Consider the following 15,608-nt stretch of genomic DNA (forward strand, 5'->3'; position numbering starts at 1 on the left):
CGTGCTCTGCAACGAAGAGTAGCCCCCACTCACCACAACTAGAGAAAGCCCGTGTGCAGCAACAAAGACCCAACGCAGCCAAAAATAAAATAAATAAATTAAAAAAACAAACAAACAAGTAAATTGCATGGAAAAAATAATGGTTTTTTTTTTAATTTTTATTTATTTATTTATGGCTGTGTTGGGTCTTCGTTTCTGTGCGAGGGCTTTCTCCAGTTGTGGCAAGCGGGGGCCACTCTTCATCGCGGTGCGCGGGCCTCTCACTATCGCGGCCTCTCTTGCTGCGGAGCACAGGCTCCAGACGCGCAGGCTCAGTAGTTGTGGCTCACGGGCCCAGCTGCTCTGCGGCACGTGGGATCTTCCCAGACCAGGGCTCGAACCCATGTCCCCTGCATTGGCAGGCAGATTCTCAACCACTGCGCCACCAGGGAAGCCCCAAAAATAATGTTATTAATGATTATTTAGGGTGGGCTGAGGAATTCAAGTCATTTCTAATTTTTCTCATAGTTTATAAATCTTTTCCTATCACACTGTTATAAAAATTCAAATTCTTCTGAGAAATGACTAACCTGCAGAGAGAAGCAGACAATGGGCACAGAGCTGAGGGTGCAGGAAAGGAAGGAGGGGCCACAATGTGGAGTAAGGAAAATAAAACACCACGAGTTGGTCAAAGTCACAAGCAACCAAAAGGGAGGCACTGGCCCTAGACTGGAAACCCCCATGCTCCCTCTGCTAAGGTCCCTGTGACGGATCTAGAATGATCCTCTGGTTCCCAGCCCCAGGACGATGGCTCTATGCCTGAATTTAGATGACACTCCGTCTCCTCTTGCCCCATGTGAACCTGATACAAGAACTGTCACTTTCTATGACTAGCCCGACTCTTATGCAACCAAATGAACCTAACACAAGGCAATGATCATAAGCAGTTGAAATACTCTAAAAGTTTTTATCATCTGAGTTGCTAAAACAGTCTACATTTTGAGTAGTATTTCAAGACATGTTGTTTAAAGCACATTTAGATACATACCTGCTCTTCTTCCAACATTAGTGGTTTCATTTCTAAATCCTGACACATGCTGTTATAGAAGTCATTCATGGCACTATTTAGTTTTTGATAGTCAACTTCACTATCTAAAATGGGACTACGTCCTTTTATAATAACCCAGAAGCAACTTGGATCTTCGATCTGTAAAGTTTTTAAAAGACAAAACAATGCATGATTTAAAAGTGGAACCATAAAATAATAAACCTTAGAATCACAGTAACTGTTTCAAATTTAAGTGCTCTAACAAATTCTTGACAAGTACTTCTGTCTTAAATGGTCAGATAGAAGATAAAAGACCCTCAAACTATCACCTTGTATACCTTAAACTTATATAATGTCATATGTCAATTATACTTCAATAAAACTCGGAAAAACAATAAAAGATGCGAAGATAAAACTCTAAAACACGTAACCAATAATATGTAATTTAGAATCATGTGCTGTGACTGAAAAAGCAAACAGAGATCAATGTCCTTGATCTGTACTTTCAAAATATCCATAACAAAATACAAAAGCAAGGTTCAGAACAGCGTTTTTTGTACTCTATGTCTTTCATAAGAAAGAGAAGGAAATGTGAATGTATGTACATTCTGCTCATGTTAAAATAAAGAAATGGCAGATAAACCAAAAACATACAAATTATTACCTACAGAGGAAGCCAGGAATGGGGTAGAAGGAAGAGGGATGAAAGACTTCTCTGAATGTATCTTATTATCTATTAGTGTTATTAGAAACCAAGATTTTCATCATTAGAGAAAGAATACAAATATAAAATGAAAAGTTAAATTTGAATTGAAAATATCAGTAAGAGCTCATGATTTTTCAAATGTACTGTATTTCCTGTCTACTGAGAGGGCCTAAAAGCAATGACATCCCAAGATTTTGGATCCCAGATACCAGGTGACCGGAGTACATAAGCATTCTATTTTTCTGAATGTTTGAACATTTTTATAATAAATAGTTGGAAAAAAGAACAGCTGGCCATTCTGGTTCCAGTAATGGCAGAGTGGTTCATATGGACTAGCCCACCTGCAAGTAACAATGATAAACCCTGGAAAAAAAGAAAATGACAACCTGAAGGCACTGAAGAGTGACCAAAAGCAGGTGGGAGATTCAATCCTTGAAGGGAGGCAACATGGCTGGGTGAGACCCATGTTCATAAACAGCTTTTCCCCTGAAAACAGCCCCAGTCCTGGGGGTGCAGAACACAACTGAAGCAGAAGCCACCCTGTTTGTGGCTTGAGAAACCAGAGAACGGAGTCTGGGGCTGCCAGAGCAGCTGTACATGAAGGGGAGAAATGCTGAGCCACAGAGGGGAGAGCCCTGAAGTCTGCACACAAAACCCCTCAAATCCTCGGCAGAGCCTGAACTGCACGGTGAGACTCCAGGGAGTCCTGGGAGAAGCCACAGTCGGGAGGCTGATGGAAATACAGTTTCAGCTTCTGCCCACGAGAACTGCAGGACTCTGGGCACAGAGTGACTGCCCAAACCTCTGCACTAAGAGGCCACCCAAACTCACAGCATAAGGCCATGTCCCCTCTACAATGCCTGCCTGAGAAAGAACTACTTTTGTCCCAGCCAACACCTGACACAGGCCCTTGACCTTCCCTTGTCACAGAACTTACTGAAAAGGGCCTCAGCTGTGGAGCCTACCTATCCCTTTGGGATGTGTATGTATCTCCTACCACTCTGGAGTATTCCTTCTCAAGGACCTGATAACCAATTCCTTTGGGATGTAACCATCTGGAAGGACAGGGCCCCGGCCTCCCAGTCTCTGTGGGAATTCAGAAGCCTGGCCCCAGAGGCAGCGGACACAGCTGCCCCACCACAGTGACACTGACCCACCCTCTGTCATTTTCCACTGGAGCCCCTCCCCTCGTCCTCCTCACTCTCCCTTTAAAACGCCCGGTCACCTCCACACAAATTGGAACGGAACTCAGCTCCCTCCCTTACATCAGCAGTCACTGAATACAATCTGTTTTCACTGCTTTAACCAATGTCCGGCTTTGATTCTGTTTGACACTCATCACAGGAAAACGGAGTTTGGAGCAGGAGTTAAGGAGGCTCAGTAAACACCTCAGGCTCCCTGAGAACCCCTGCAGTGCCAGGCCTGAGGAGTAAGGACCATGTTGCAGGACAAAGAGAATGTGCTCTGTCAACAAGGGCAAAATCAAGAGGTCTCCAAAGAACTATAAACCAAGCCTCCCAAAGCGCTGACAGAGCACACAGTAGTTCCCAATCACCACAACCCCCAGTGTAGCATGAACAATACTAGACAGGCAAAGAAATGAGAATGCAGTGCACAGCCAAGGCAAAAAACAGCCAACAGAAAGTGAACCCAAGACTGCCCGGATGTTGAAGTGAACAGGCAAGGACTTAAAAGCAGCTATTATAAATACCATGTTCAAAACCTTAAGGATAAGATGGCTATAGTGAGTTTGTTTTTTAAAAAGGAGAATTTCACGTAAGGAATGGAAACTATTAAAAAAAAATAACCTTTGGAAAAGGGTAATTCTAGAACCAAAAAGTGAAACAAACAAAATAAAAAATTTATTAGTGGTGTGCTTACCACTCCTACTCAACATTGTGCTGGAGGTCCTAGCCAGTACAATAAGAAAAGATTGTCAGGAAAATGGGAAAAGAAGAAAGAAAAGTGTCTCTATTCACAATAAGAATATCTATGCAGAAAATTCTAAGGAGTCTACCAAAAATATACTAGAACTAATAAGTGACTGTAGCAAGATTCCAGGGTAAAAGGTCATATAATAAATTCAACTGCACGTCTATATTCCAGCAATAAAAATTGGAAATTTAAATTTTAAAAACAGTACCGTTTGCAATAGCACCAAAAAGCAGGAATTACTTAGGAATAAATCTAACAAAAAAATGAACAATTTGCATGCTAAAAGGTACAAAACACTGGTGAAATAAATCAAAGAAGGCCTGTAATGCAAATATACTATGTTCATGGAACGTTAAGATTTTGATTTTCCCCAAAATGGTCTATAAAAAGGACTCAATTCCAGCAGGAGTTGTGAAATCAACAAACTATTCATGAAATTCTTATTGGAAGGGCAAAGGAACTAGAATAGCCCGTATAATTCTGAAAAAGAACAACATAGTTGGAAGACACACTATCTGATTTCAAGACTTAATATAAAGCTGCAGTAATCAGAACTGTGTGGTACTGGAGAAAGCACAGATACATAAATCAACACAACAGAAACAGAGTCACGCATGTGTAGTCAAGTGATTTTCAATAAAGGCACAAAGGCAATTCAATGGAAGGAGGATAGTTTTTTCAACAAACGATGCTGGAACAATTAGATATATGCAAAAAAATGAACCTCGATCCATTCCTTGGATTTTTTCCATACAAAAATTAACTCACACGGATCATTTATCTAAATGTAAAATATAAGACTATAAAAAATGTTTGAGGAATACATGGGGGGAATCTTTGTGACTGTGGTTAGGCAAAGATTTCTTAGATAAAACACCAAAAGTATAATTCGTATAAGCAAAAATTGATAAACTGGACTTAATCCAAATTTAAAACTTCAGCTCTTTGAAAGACATTGTTTAGAGAAGGAAGAGATAAGCCACCAACGGGGAGAAAATATTTACAAATCACATATTCAACAAAGAACTTTATCCAATATATATAAAGAACTCTACAAAGTCAATAATAAGAAAACAAACCACCAAGTTAGAAGAATGGGCAGATCTGAACAGATACTTGACAAAAAAAGATGGAAGGATGGGCAAACAAACACCTGGAAACATGATTAACACATTTGTCATTAGGGAAATTAAAATTAAAACCACAATGAGATACCAGTAAACACCTACTAGAATGGCTAAAATGTATAAAACTGACAATATCAAGTGCTGGTGAGGATGTAGAGCACTGCTGATGGAAATGTAAAGTGGTACAGTTACTTTGAAAAAGTTTCTCATAAAATTAAACATACAGGTAATCCTACTGATTTACCCATGAAATAAAAACTTGTATTCACACAAAAACCTGTATGCAAAGTTCCTAGCAGCTTTATTTATAATCTCCCTCAACTGGAAACAACTCAAATGGCCTTCAACTGGTGACTGTATAAACAAATTGTCACATGTCCACACAATGGAATCCTACTCACTCCTAACAAGTGCCACAACATAGATGAGCCTCCAATGCATTACAGTAAGTCAAAGCAGCCGCACTCAAAGGCTACATACTACTGTATGATTCCATATGCACAATCCCATTTTTATGACATTTTGGAAAAAGGCAAAACTAATAGGGACAGAAGACAAATCAGTGGTTGCCAAGGACTAGAGGTGGGGGAAAGAAATGACTACAAAGGACCACAAGGCAATTTTGGGGGGTGATGGAACTGCTCTGTATTTTGACTGTGGTGGTGATTACATGACTATGCATTTTTCAAAATATCACAGAACTCTACATTAAAAACAACAAAATAGTTTATGGTTAAAAAAGATATGTAGCAAATATGGCAAAATGTTAAAATCTGGCAAAGCTAGGTGATAGATGTCCAAGTGTTTATAATATTTTCTATACTTTTTTGTATGTCTAGAGTATTTCCTAATAAAAGTTGGATTTTTAAATTATTTTTCATCAAAAGTAATGATTTTTTTTAAAAGCTTCTTGTCTTCTGACGTGGCATCACCTATGCAGTATTTTACTAAAAATGTTTAACCTGAACACAATCATGAGGAAACAGATAAATCCAGCTTGAAGGGTATTTTGCAAAGCAACTGCCCTTTCTCTTCATAAATTTCAATGACATCAAAGATACAAAAAAGCCAGAGAACTGACCCAAATTCAAGGGGAATAAAAGGCCATGACAATTAAATGCAATGTATAATTTTTTATTGGATCCTGGATCAGAGAAAACAAGTTACAGAATACATTATTGGCACAGTTGGAGAAATTTGAGTATGGATTTTATATTAGTGTATCAATGTTACATTTCTCAAGTGTGATAATTATATTGTGGTTATGTAAGCGAAAGTCTTTGTTCTTAGGAAACACACGCATAAGTATTTAGAGTTTACAACTAATTCTCAAATGGTTCGGCAAAAGAAGTCAACAATTTTATATACATATATTATTAAGAAATATGCAAATATGACAAGATGTTAACAATTGTTGACTCTAGGTATAGAGTATATGGTTATTCTCAATATTGTTTTTGTAACTTGTTTTCGAGTTTGAAAATCTTCAAAATATTAAGATGGGGAAAGATGTTTAAAAATATTTTTAAGGCATCATAGATAATTTGAAGTTTCTAGATTGTTTCAATTTTTTTTTTTAATCTGCTACTAAAACCTAAAAAATGTAGGCCAGGTTCAGTTTTACCCGCCAGAAGAACAAGTGGCTCAAGCTGCAATTTCTTCCATGTGCTTTACCAGGCAGGGATGGGCTCACAATTCCTCCCACCCCGTCTCTTACACCAAAGTTGGGGCCTGCTGCTACCAGCCAATGCAGTCACCAGCCTTACACATTTTTTTCCCTGCATGTCTACGTTATTTCCATTAGAAAAGTAATATCTGTATAATATTTTGGTCCACTTTCTTCTCCTTACCTCTACCATTCAAACTTGAATACTTTATTTTTACTCAAGTAAAAGTAGAATCAACTATCTGGCATGAGAACTAAATATCTCACATCATTAAATTAATAGGATTTCATTGAATTAAAGTGTGTTCTTTATTATTTCTCAGGAATAGTAACTCATGTTTCCTACATGTTATTTCCCTTTACTTTCATTTATCTGGGTAACTATGGAATGAGTGTCTCTTTTCCCACATTCAGTAACATGAGTGGGTGTAAGTATAATTTATAACATCAGTAATTGGACTCATTGTTAATCATCAGTTCATGTTCAATTCCCCTTAGTATATGGTATTTGCATAATAACTTCAGATATTTTAGTCAAGTTTACTTTCCAACATCAATTATAAAAATTAAGATGTTAATTTTAAAACGTTATGAAAATTCCAGACTAAATAGCACTTGGCCCACTTTTGGTCATACTGTCGTGAGAGGTCCCTGGGCAGCTACTGCTTCAATCTCAATCCAGTCTCCTCAGAACAAAGCAGCAACCTGGTAAGCAGCTCCAGCAGGAAAACCACTCCTGACATTCTGTTTGTGGATTTCACTGACGGTACTGAAGTCATACACTCAGCCAGCAGAACAGCTGCTTCTACCACATTATTGAGGTCACAGCCTGCAGCTTTCAGAATCTCACCCCTATTTCCAAGCCTTGTTTAGCTCCTTCTGTCACCCCTTCTGGCACAAGCTGTCCCTCTGAAGGGTCCATACCTAGCTGTCTTGAAATGTAAGTGATCCTTTCCACTAACAAAGCTTGACTGCAGGACCAATGGCCTTGGGGCTTTCCCTGTGCTGCTCACCTTTCTGATCAAGGATGACATGACATCCTTTTCTCCCGCAGTGCTTCTGGGTCTCACTGCATTCTGCCTTCCTCACTTCTGACACAACTGCATGTTGCCTGGGCTGCTTCCTTTATATATATTTTTAATCAACACCTTTTTTTCCCTTAGCCGCATCCTAACAGGTCTGTAATGCTAGTTATGATGTTTTTATTTCTAAAATATATTACAAATACATAACTGTTAAAATTTTTTAATTTATTTTTAATCGTGATAAAATACACATAAAATTTACCATCTTAACCATATTCAGTAGCATTAACTACATTCATATTGTTGTGCTACCTTGATCACCATCCATCTCCAGAACCTTTTTCATCTTGCAAAACTAAAACTCTATATCCATTAAAGAGTAACTCCCCATGCCCACCCCCCAGCCCCTGGCAACCACCATTCTGTTTTCTGTCTTTATGAATTTGACTGCTCTAGGAACTTCATATAAGTGGAATCGTGCAGTATTTGTCCTTTTGTAATTGGTTTATTTCACTTAACATGATGTCTTCAAGATTCATCCATGTTGTAGCATATATCAGAATTTCCATCCTTTTTAAGGCTGAATAATATTCCATTGTATGTATATACTACATTTTGCTTATCCATTCATCTGTTGGGAAAAAATTTATCCACGTAAAAGCTAAATTAATCTGGAAAACTACAGCTGGTAATGGTACCACACTTGAGGAAATACTCCTGTATTGGATAGAAAATTTGCTCTGAGTGTGAGCAGGGTAAGAACCGGCAGTGGGACCAGACCAGAGCTGAGGGGGTAGAGAAAAGGGTTCTTGGGTCCAACTGAGAAAAAAGGGGTTCCCAAGTTAGAGACAGTGAGAGTCCAGCAACTCCTTCCAAAGTTCTGCCCCAATGGATTTGCACATAGCAGCATCTGTACCCCCTGGAAGAGCCCTGTCTTTCTAAAGGAGAAATCAGACTATTTAGGGAAGGTGGTGGAGAGGAGCTTGCCAGTTACATCTCAAAACCCTAAAAGTCTCAGAGCAAATCCTCTGTAAGAATCAGCTGCTTCAAACGCTTGTGAATCTGTTGGTATAAACTACATAAAACAGGAGCAGGAAGGTTGATTTTTTTTTTTTTCCCTAAATGCCATCATGCCTCTCCTCTGCCCACTGAAGTATGATCTTTTCCAAAAAGTTCTTTATATTTCCTTTTCCCAATACCCACCCCTTTGCTCTGGTTTGTAAACTCCTTCCTGCAAGTACACACCGTGAACACACTATGTGCTTTCCCGGTCTTTGGCATCATTAAGGAGCACGCACCTCACTCAAAGGAGAAGCTGCAGTTCGGGTCACTCTGCAGGCCCCCTCCGGGGCGAACCCCCGCTGCGCCCCCGACTCCAAGGTCTCGAGTCCCGAGGAGCCCGCGTGGGGAGGGGGTGGCCGCCAGAGTCCTGGGGCGCGAGCGGGCAGGGGTCCCCACGAGAGCAGCCGGGACGGGCGTGTGTTCGGAGAGATACAGGTCACCCACGCCCCTGTCCAATGCAGGTGGGGACCGGCCGGAGAGGACCCGCGTCGGGGGAGAGTAATAGGTCAATGGACCGGGGGCGCGAGGGGGGCCTCACCCAGCGCCGAACCGCGACCGGGAGAAGAGGTCAGAGTCCGTCCCTCCCCCTGAGGTTCTAGATGCAGGACACCTACTTCAATCCGAATTTCGGAGAAACAACGAATGATTTTTTACTCTAAGTATATCCCAAATACTGCATGGGGCAGCCTTGAACGAAAATTTCCCGTTGTTTATCTGAAATTAAGCGTCCGGGATCTCATCCGGCACCCCTTCCCGCGGGTCCCCACCCGGGGCGGACCCTGCACGGGGAGCGGGTGAACGGCCGGGCTCAGGGGCTTCGCGCTCGCTCACCTTCAGCACCAGGACCTGGAGCATCTTCCCCGAGCCTCGCAGGCCACCCGGCAGACTCGCCCCGGAAAAACGCGCAGCGTAGCGGCCGCGCCCGGCTCCTCGTCTCCCCGTCGCTACTCCCTCGAGATGAACTTTTGGGGGCGAAAACGGAGTCTCCTGCAGGGCCGGCCTCCGCGGAGGCGCGCCTCCTCCCCAGGTCAGCGCCGCGGAGCCCGCGCGCCCAGCCCTGGCCCCGCAGCCCTGGCCCAGCACCGCAGCGAACCGCAGGCGACGCGCCGTCCTCCAACCTCGACGCCGGCGAGGGCGCGCTAGGGCTCCCGCCCCGCCCCCTGCGCCCGCCCCCAGACAGCGCACACCTGGAGGATTCCAGAAACCACGTGGTGCGCCAACCGCCAGCACAACTGGCCGCCGCCCTGCTCACAGCGCTCGGGGGCGGATGGGGGGCGGAGCTGCGTGGGGCGTCACGTGGCTCGCTCCCTGGGTCCTCGCGAGCGCTCACATGAAGCCTTCAGTTTTAAATGTAAGTTTGAGTTCACGAGGTCAGGTAAACATGTGCTTAAAGCCCCAAGCAGGAAAAATGTGCTGCTAGTCTGGAGGAAAGCACAACGCAAGGTACATGAAGTTCACATGTTACTGAATGGGGCTAACCAGGCCTCGCCCCCCCCCAGTCGCCCGGCCCAGATCACCTGAAAGCTCCAGACCTTGTCAAAAAAAAAGGGAAATCACCAGGTCGAATTTAAACAGGAGGTCTCAGAGGCAGTTCCCAAGCCCCGAAGAAGATGCAGAGTACAGCCCTCTCCCAGTTTTTTGTTTTTCTTTACTTTTTACTTTTCGGCCGCACTTCAGGGCATGCGGGACCTTAGTTCCTCCACCAGGGATGGAACCCTTGCCCCCTGCAGTGGTAGCACACAATCTTAACCCCTGGACCTCCAGGGAAGTTCCAGCCCTCTCCCAGTTCTTTGTGTGGGGTTAACACTTTTTTCCTTTGACTAGGTACCATGCTACAATATGGTGTTTCCCAAACTTTTCACAGCATGCCTCACAGAAAATGAAAATATTTATATATCACACTGAGATGAAGAGTCAAGATTGTTGAAATGGGAACTCACTGCATGGCGCTCCAGCCACCCAGGCCTCTTGAGGCTGAAGGGGGTCAATATCTGTACCTGTCTCCCCACTCCCCCAATTAGTGGGAAGCACTTTTAAAGTAATGAAAAGATAAGAAGATGAAACATAAGAAGATGAAAAGATTTTAATAAGGTGCATTTTTATAAGATGGTTAAATCCTGGTACCAAAACCTGATCAAGATAACACAACTACAGACTAATGTAGGTGCTGAAATCCCATATAAAATGCTACCAAGTAAAACCCAGGACAAATTAAAAAAAAAAATTTAAGCCATGGCCAGGAAGGCTGTAAGGCTTATTCCAGGAATGCAGGAAGGTTTAATATCGGTCAGTCAGAAACACGGCTAGCTCATAGCACAGCAAGCAACCAAAAGCTGTCGTGAGCAGACTGGCTCTTGCAGGCACCGTGGGGGTGATGATAGGTCTCTCCCATCACAGGAATGAAATTCTCGTTCTGCAAAGGGCTTAGTGGAGAGTGATCTGTTCTTATATTTTTTTGCTCCCCACCCCCAAGAGAAGGGAGAAAAGGAGAGAAGACAAAGCATTAGGAATGGCAAGAGGGGGAGTCTGAGATAGCAGGACCTGCCGTCATGCTCAGACCAGTCTCTCCTGTCGGTGTGCTCACGGTAGGGTGAGAGGTATCGGTAGGAGCTGATCTAAGTTTTCCAGTACTGACATAATTCTGAAAAATGGGCACCAGGAGGACACTCTTTGCTCCCCTCCCTCCCAGATCTCTCCCCCACCAAATGTAGTTCAAACGATCTTACCCTGGAGTCATCAATTCTCAAAGGCAGCCTATACTTCCCCCTTTTTAAAATATTCTCCTTTTTACAAAAGAGGAATAAAAAACAAGTTTGGCTTCATCATTTTGTCAGCTGATTTTTTAAAAAATTTATTTATTTATTTTTGGCTGCATTGGGTCTTCGTTGCTGTGCGCGGGCTTTCTCTAGTTGCAGCGAGTGGGGTCTACTCTTCGTTGTGGTGGGCGTGCTTCTCATTGCGGTGGCTTCTCTTGTTGCGGAGCACGGGCTCTAGGCACGCAGGCTTCACTAGTTGTGGCACGTGGGCTGAGTAGTTGTGGCTCACGGGCTCTAGAGCACAGGCTCAGTAGGTGTGGTGCACAGGCTTAGTTGCTCCGCGGCATGTGGGATCTTCCCGGACCAGGGCTCAAACCCGTGTACCCTGCATTGGCAGGCAGATTCTTAACCACTGCACCACGAGGGAAGCCCTAGAAGAACTTTTAAAGTTGTATTTATTTTGCATCAGTTGAGAGGGAATGAACTTTTGCAGTTATGTCATTCAACCCAAAAGCAGAAGCCTGATGCCTGTCCAGGGTTTTTCCCAGACGCCTCAGTTATCTTTTATGGACTTGTTCTGTGCATCAGAGAAGGCATTTGTCATGGTTCCCACTAATAGTATACATCTGTCAGATTATCCTTGTTTCTAATGTATTTTTTCCATAGCTTAATATTGTGTTACTCACTGCAAGATTCTCGTATCTTCATTTTTAACTGTATATATCAAACTAAAATTAACTTTTATTTATTGGTTCCTATGATGAATTCCATCTCATCTGATTAGTACTCTCTAAGCTCTTCTTGCTTGTGTTCCCCTCTTTTTATTTTTAGCCCTCATGCAGTATTGTTTTTAAACAACTTATAATTAGATTTAATTTTTTCCAGTTTTGAGATATAATTGACATAGAATATTGTATAAGTTTAAAGTGTACAACATAATGGTTTGATATATGTATACATTGTGAAATGATTACCACAGTAAGTTTAGTTAATATCCATCACCACCATCCATCCATCAGTTACAAAATTTTTCCCCTTGTGATGAGAACTTTTACCATCTACTCTTTTAGCAACTTTCAAATACATAATACAGTATTGTTAACTATTCTCATCATGTTGTACATTACATTCCTAGACCTTATTTATCTAATAACTGGAAGATTGTATTTCTGACCACCTTCACAATTCCCCCAACCCTACCCCCACCTCTGGCAACCACAAATCTGATTTCTGTTTCTAGGAGGTTTTTTTTGGATTCCACATATAAGTAAGATAATACAGTATTTGTCTTTCACTGTCTGACTTATTTTACTTAGCATAAGGTCCTCAAGGTCCATTCATGTTGTCTCAAATGCCAAGATTTCCTTTTTTTAATGACTGAATAGTATTCCATCACATACATATATAGAGATAAATAGGTAGATAGATAGATACATATATCTTTATCCATTCATCTGTTGATGGACACTTCCATCTGTTGATGGAAACAACTTAGGTTGTTTCCATGTCCTGGCTGTTGTAAGTGGTGCTTCACAGAACATTGGGGTGCTGATATCTCTTCAGAATTTCTCTCAGATATATACCCAGAAATGGGTATCATATGATAGTTCTATTTTTAACTTTTTGAGGAACCTCCTTACTGTTTTCCATAGTGGCTGTACCAATTTACATTCCCACCAACAATGCACAGGTGTTCCCTTTTCTCCACATCTTCACCAACACTTATCTCTTATCTTTTTGATGATAACTGTTCCAACAGGTGTGAGCTACTGGTATCTCATTGTGGTTTTGATTTGCATTTTCCTAATAACTAGTGATGTTGAGCACCTTATCAAGCACCTATTGGCCATCTGAATACCTTCTTTGGAAAAGTACCTATTCAGGCCCTTTGTCCATTTTTTAATTGGATTGCATTTTTGATATTAACTCGTATGAGTTCCTTATATATTTTGGATATTAACCCCCTTATCAGATGTGTGGTTTGCAAATATTTTCTCCCATTCATTTGGTTGCCCTTTCACTTTGTTGATCATTTATTTTGCTATGCAGGAGCTTTTTAGTTTGATGTAGTCCCACTTATTTATTTTTAATTTTGTTGCTTGTGCTTTAGGTGTCATATTCAAAAAATTATTGACAAGACCCATGTCAACAAACTTTTTCCTCTATTTTTGTGGTTTCAGGTCTTACATTTAAGGCTTTAATCCATTCTGAGTGATTTTTGTGAGTGGTATAGGATAGGGGTCTAGTTTCATTCTCTGGACTCTCGATTCTATTCTGTTGGTCTATGTGCCTGTTCTCATGCCAGTACTACGCTGTTCTGATAGCTTTGTAATATCGTTTGAAGTCAGGAAGTCAGGAAGTGTGATGCCTCCAGCTTTGTTCTTCTTTCTTAGGATTGCTTTGGCTATTCAGGGTCTTTTGTAGTTCTATATAAATTTTAGAATTTTTTTTCTATTTCTGTTTTTTAAAAAAAGGCCATTTGAATCTTGATAGCGATTGACTGAAGCTATAGATGCCTTTGGGTAGTATGGACATTTTAACAATATTAATTCTTCCAGTCCATGAATGTGGGATATCTTTCCAATTGTTTGTGTCTTCACTTTTCTTCATCAATGGTTTACAGTTTTCAGGATAGAGATCTTTCACCTCCTTAGTTAAATTTAGTCCTAAGTATTTCATTGTTTTTGATGCTATTGTAAATGGGATTGTTTTCTTTGTTTCTTTTTCAGATAATTTGTTGTTAGTGTATAGAAATGCTACTGATCTTTGTATGTTGATTTTGTACTCTGCAACTTTACTGAATTAGTTGATTAGATCTAACAGTTTTTCAGTGGAGTTTTTAGGATTTTCAATATATAAAATCATGTGTTCTGCAAATAGAGACAATTTTACTTCTTCCTTTCCAATTCTAATGCCTTTTACTTCTTTTTCTTGCCTGATTTCTTCTAGTACTATGTTGAATAGGAATGGTGAGAGTGGACACCCTTGTCTTATTCCTGATACTAGAGGAAAAGCTTCCAACCCTTCACCACTGAGCACGATGTTGGCCGTGGGCTTGTCATCTATGGCTTTTATTATGTTGAGTTCCTTCTATAACTAATTTGTTGAGTTTTTTTTTTTAATCATGAATGGATGTTGAATTTTGTCAAATATTTTTCCACATCTATTGAATTGCTCATGTGATTTTTATCTTTCATTTTATTAATGTGATGTAGAACACTTATTGATTTGCGTATTGAACCATCCTTGCATTCCAGGGATGAATCCCACTTGATCATGGTGTATGATCCTTTTAATGTGCTGCTGAATTCAGTTTGCTAGTATTTTCTTTAGAATTTTTGCATCTATATTCATCAGGGATATTGGCATGTAGTTTTTTTTCTTGTAGTGTCCTTTGGTACCAGGGTAATTCTGGCCTTGTAAGTTTGGGAGTGTTCCCTCCTCTTCAAATTTTGGAAGTTTGAGGATTGGCATTAATTCTTCTTTAAATGTTTGGTAAAATTCACCAGTGAAGCCATCTGGTCCTGGGTTTTTCTTTTTGGGGAGGTTTTTATTTTTTTTTTTAATTACTGATTCAATCTCCTTACTCATTATTGGCCTGTTTGGATTTTCTATTTCTTACTGATGCAGTTTTGGTAGGTTCTATGTTTCCAGGAATTTACCCATGTCTTCTAGGTTGCACAGTTTGTTGGCATACTGTGTTCATTGTAGTTTCTTATGATCCTTTCTATTTCTGTGGTATCAGTTGTAATGTCTCCTCTTTCATTTATAGTTTTATTGATTTGCATCCTCTTTTTTTCTTGGTTAGTCTAGCTAATGGTTTGTCAATTTTATCTTTTCATAGAATCAACTCTTAGTTTTGTTAGCCTTTTCTATTGTTTTCCTATCTCTATATCATTTATTTTTGCTCAAGTTTCTATTATTATTTCCTTCCTTCTGCTAACTTTGGGCTTGGTTTATTCTTCTTTTTCAAGTTCCTCTAGATAACTAGGTTTAAAAACATTTAATCTAAGATTCTTTATCATTCAATAACTTTAACCCATTTTCATGCATCAGCATGGTTGATATTTATTCCTACCTGAACTGTCTTATTCTAAGCTTTTGTTTTGTTGCCATTTTCATATTTTCTATCTTCTGCATTAGGGGTTGTGCTTTGCTTTTGACTGATTTGAAAAGTGACCATTCTGTTTTAAATTCGAATAGCCACTTTTGCATTTCAAAACACTTAAACAGGTATTATCACAAACCTGCAGTTATTGATTCCCTCCTTTCATTTTTTTTTTTTATTCCTCCCGTAGCCACTT

At 40.7% G+C, this 15,608-nt stretch overlaps 1 protein-coding gene and 1 pseudogene across 1 annotated transcript in view; both read right to left on the reverse strand.

Moving 5' to 3' along the window:
- TDRD12 (tudor domain containing 12) overlaps window positions 1–9,648 on the reverse strand; it is an 82,005-nt gene extending 72,357 nt beyond the window's left edge. The window contains exons 1-2 of the mRNA XM_036835059.1: window positions 9,380–9,648; window positions 1,028–1,186 (exon numbers count right to left, since the gene is read on the reverse strand). Coding sequence (XP_036690954.1) covers window positions 1,028–1,186; window positions 9,380–9,403 — 183 coding nt within the window. The 5' untranslated portion in view covers window positions 9,404–9,648. The remainder of the gene's footprint in view (window positions 1–1,027; window positions 1,187–9,379) is intronic.
- LOC118885325 lies at window positions 7,092–7,495 on the reverse strand (annotated as a pseudogene).
- Window positions 9,649–15,608: the final 5,960 nt, after the last annotated feature.

Source organism: Balaenoptera musculus, chromosome 19 (genome assembly GCF_009873245.2).
Source record: "Balaenoptera musculus isolate JJ_BM4_2016_0621 chromosome 19, mBalMus1.pri.v3, whole genome shotgun sequence".
Lineage (NCBI taxonomy): Eukaryota > Metazoa > Chordata > Mammalia > Artiodactyla > Balaenopteridae > Balaenoptera > Balaenoptera musculus.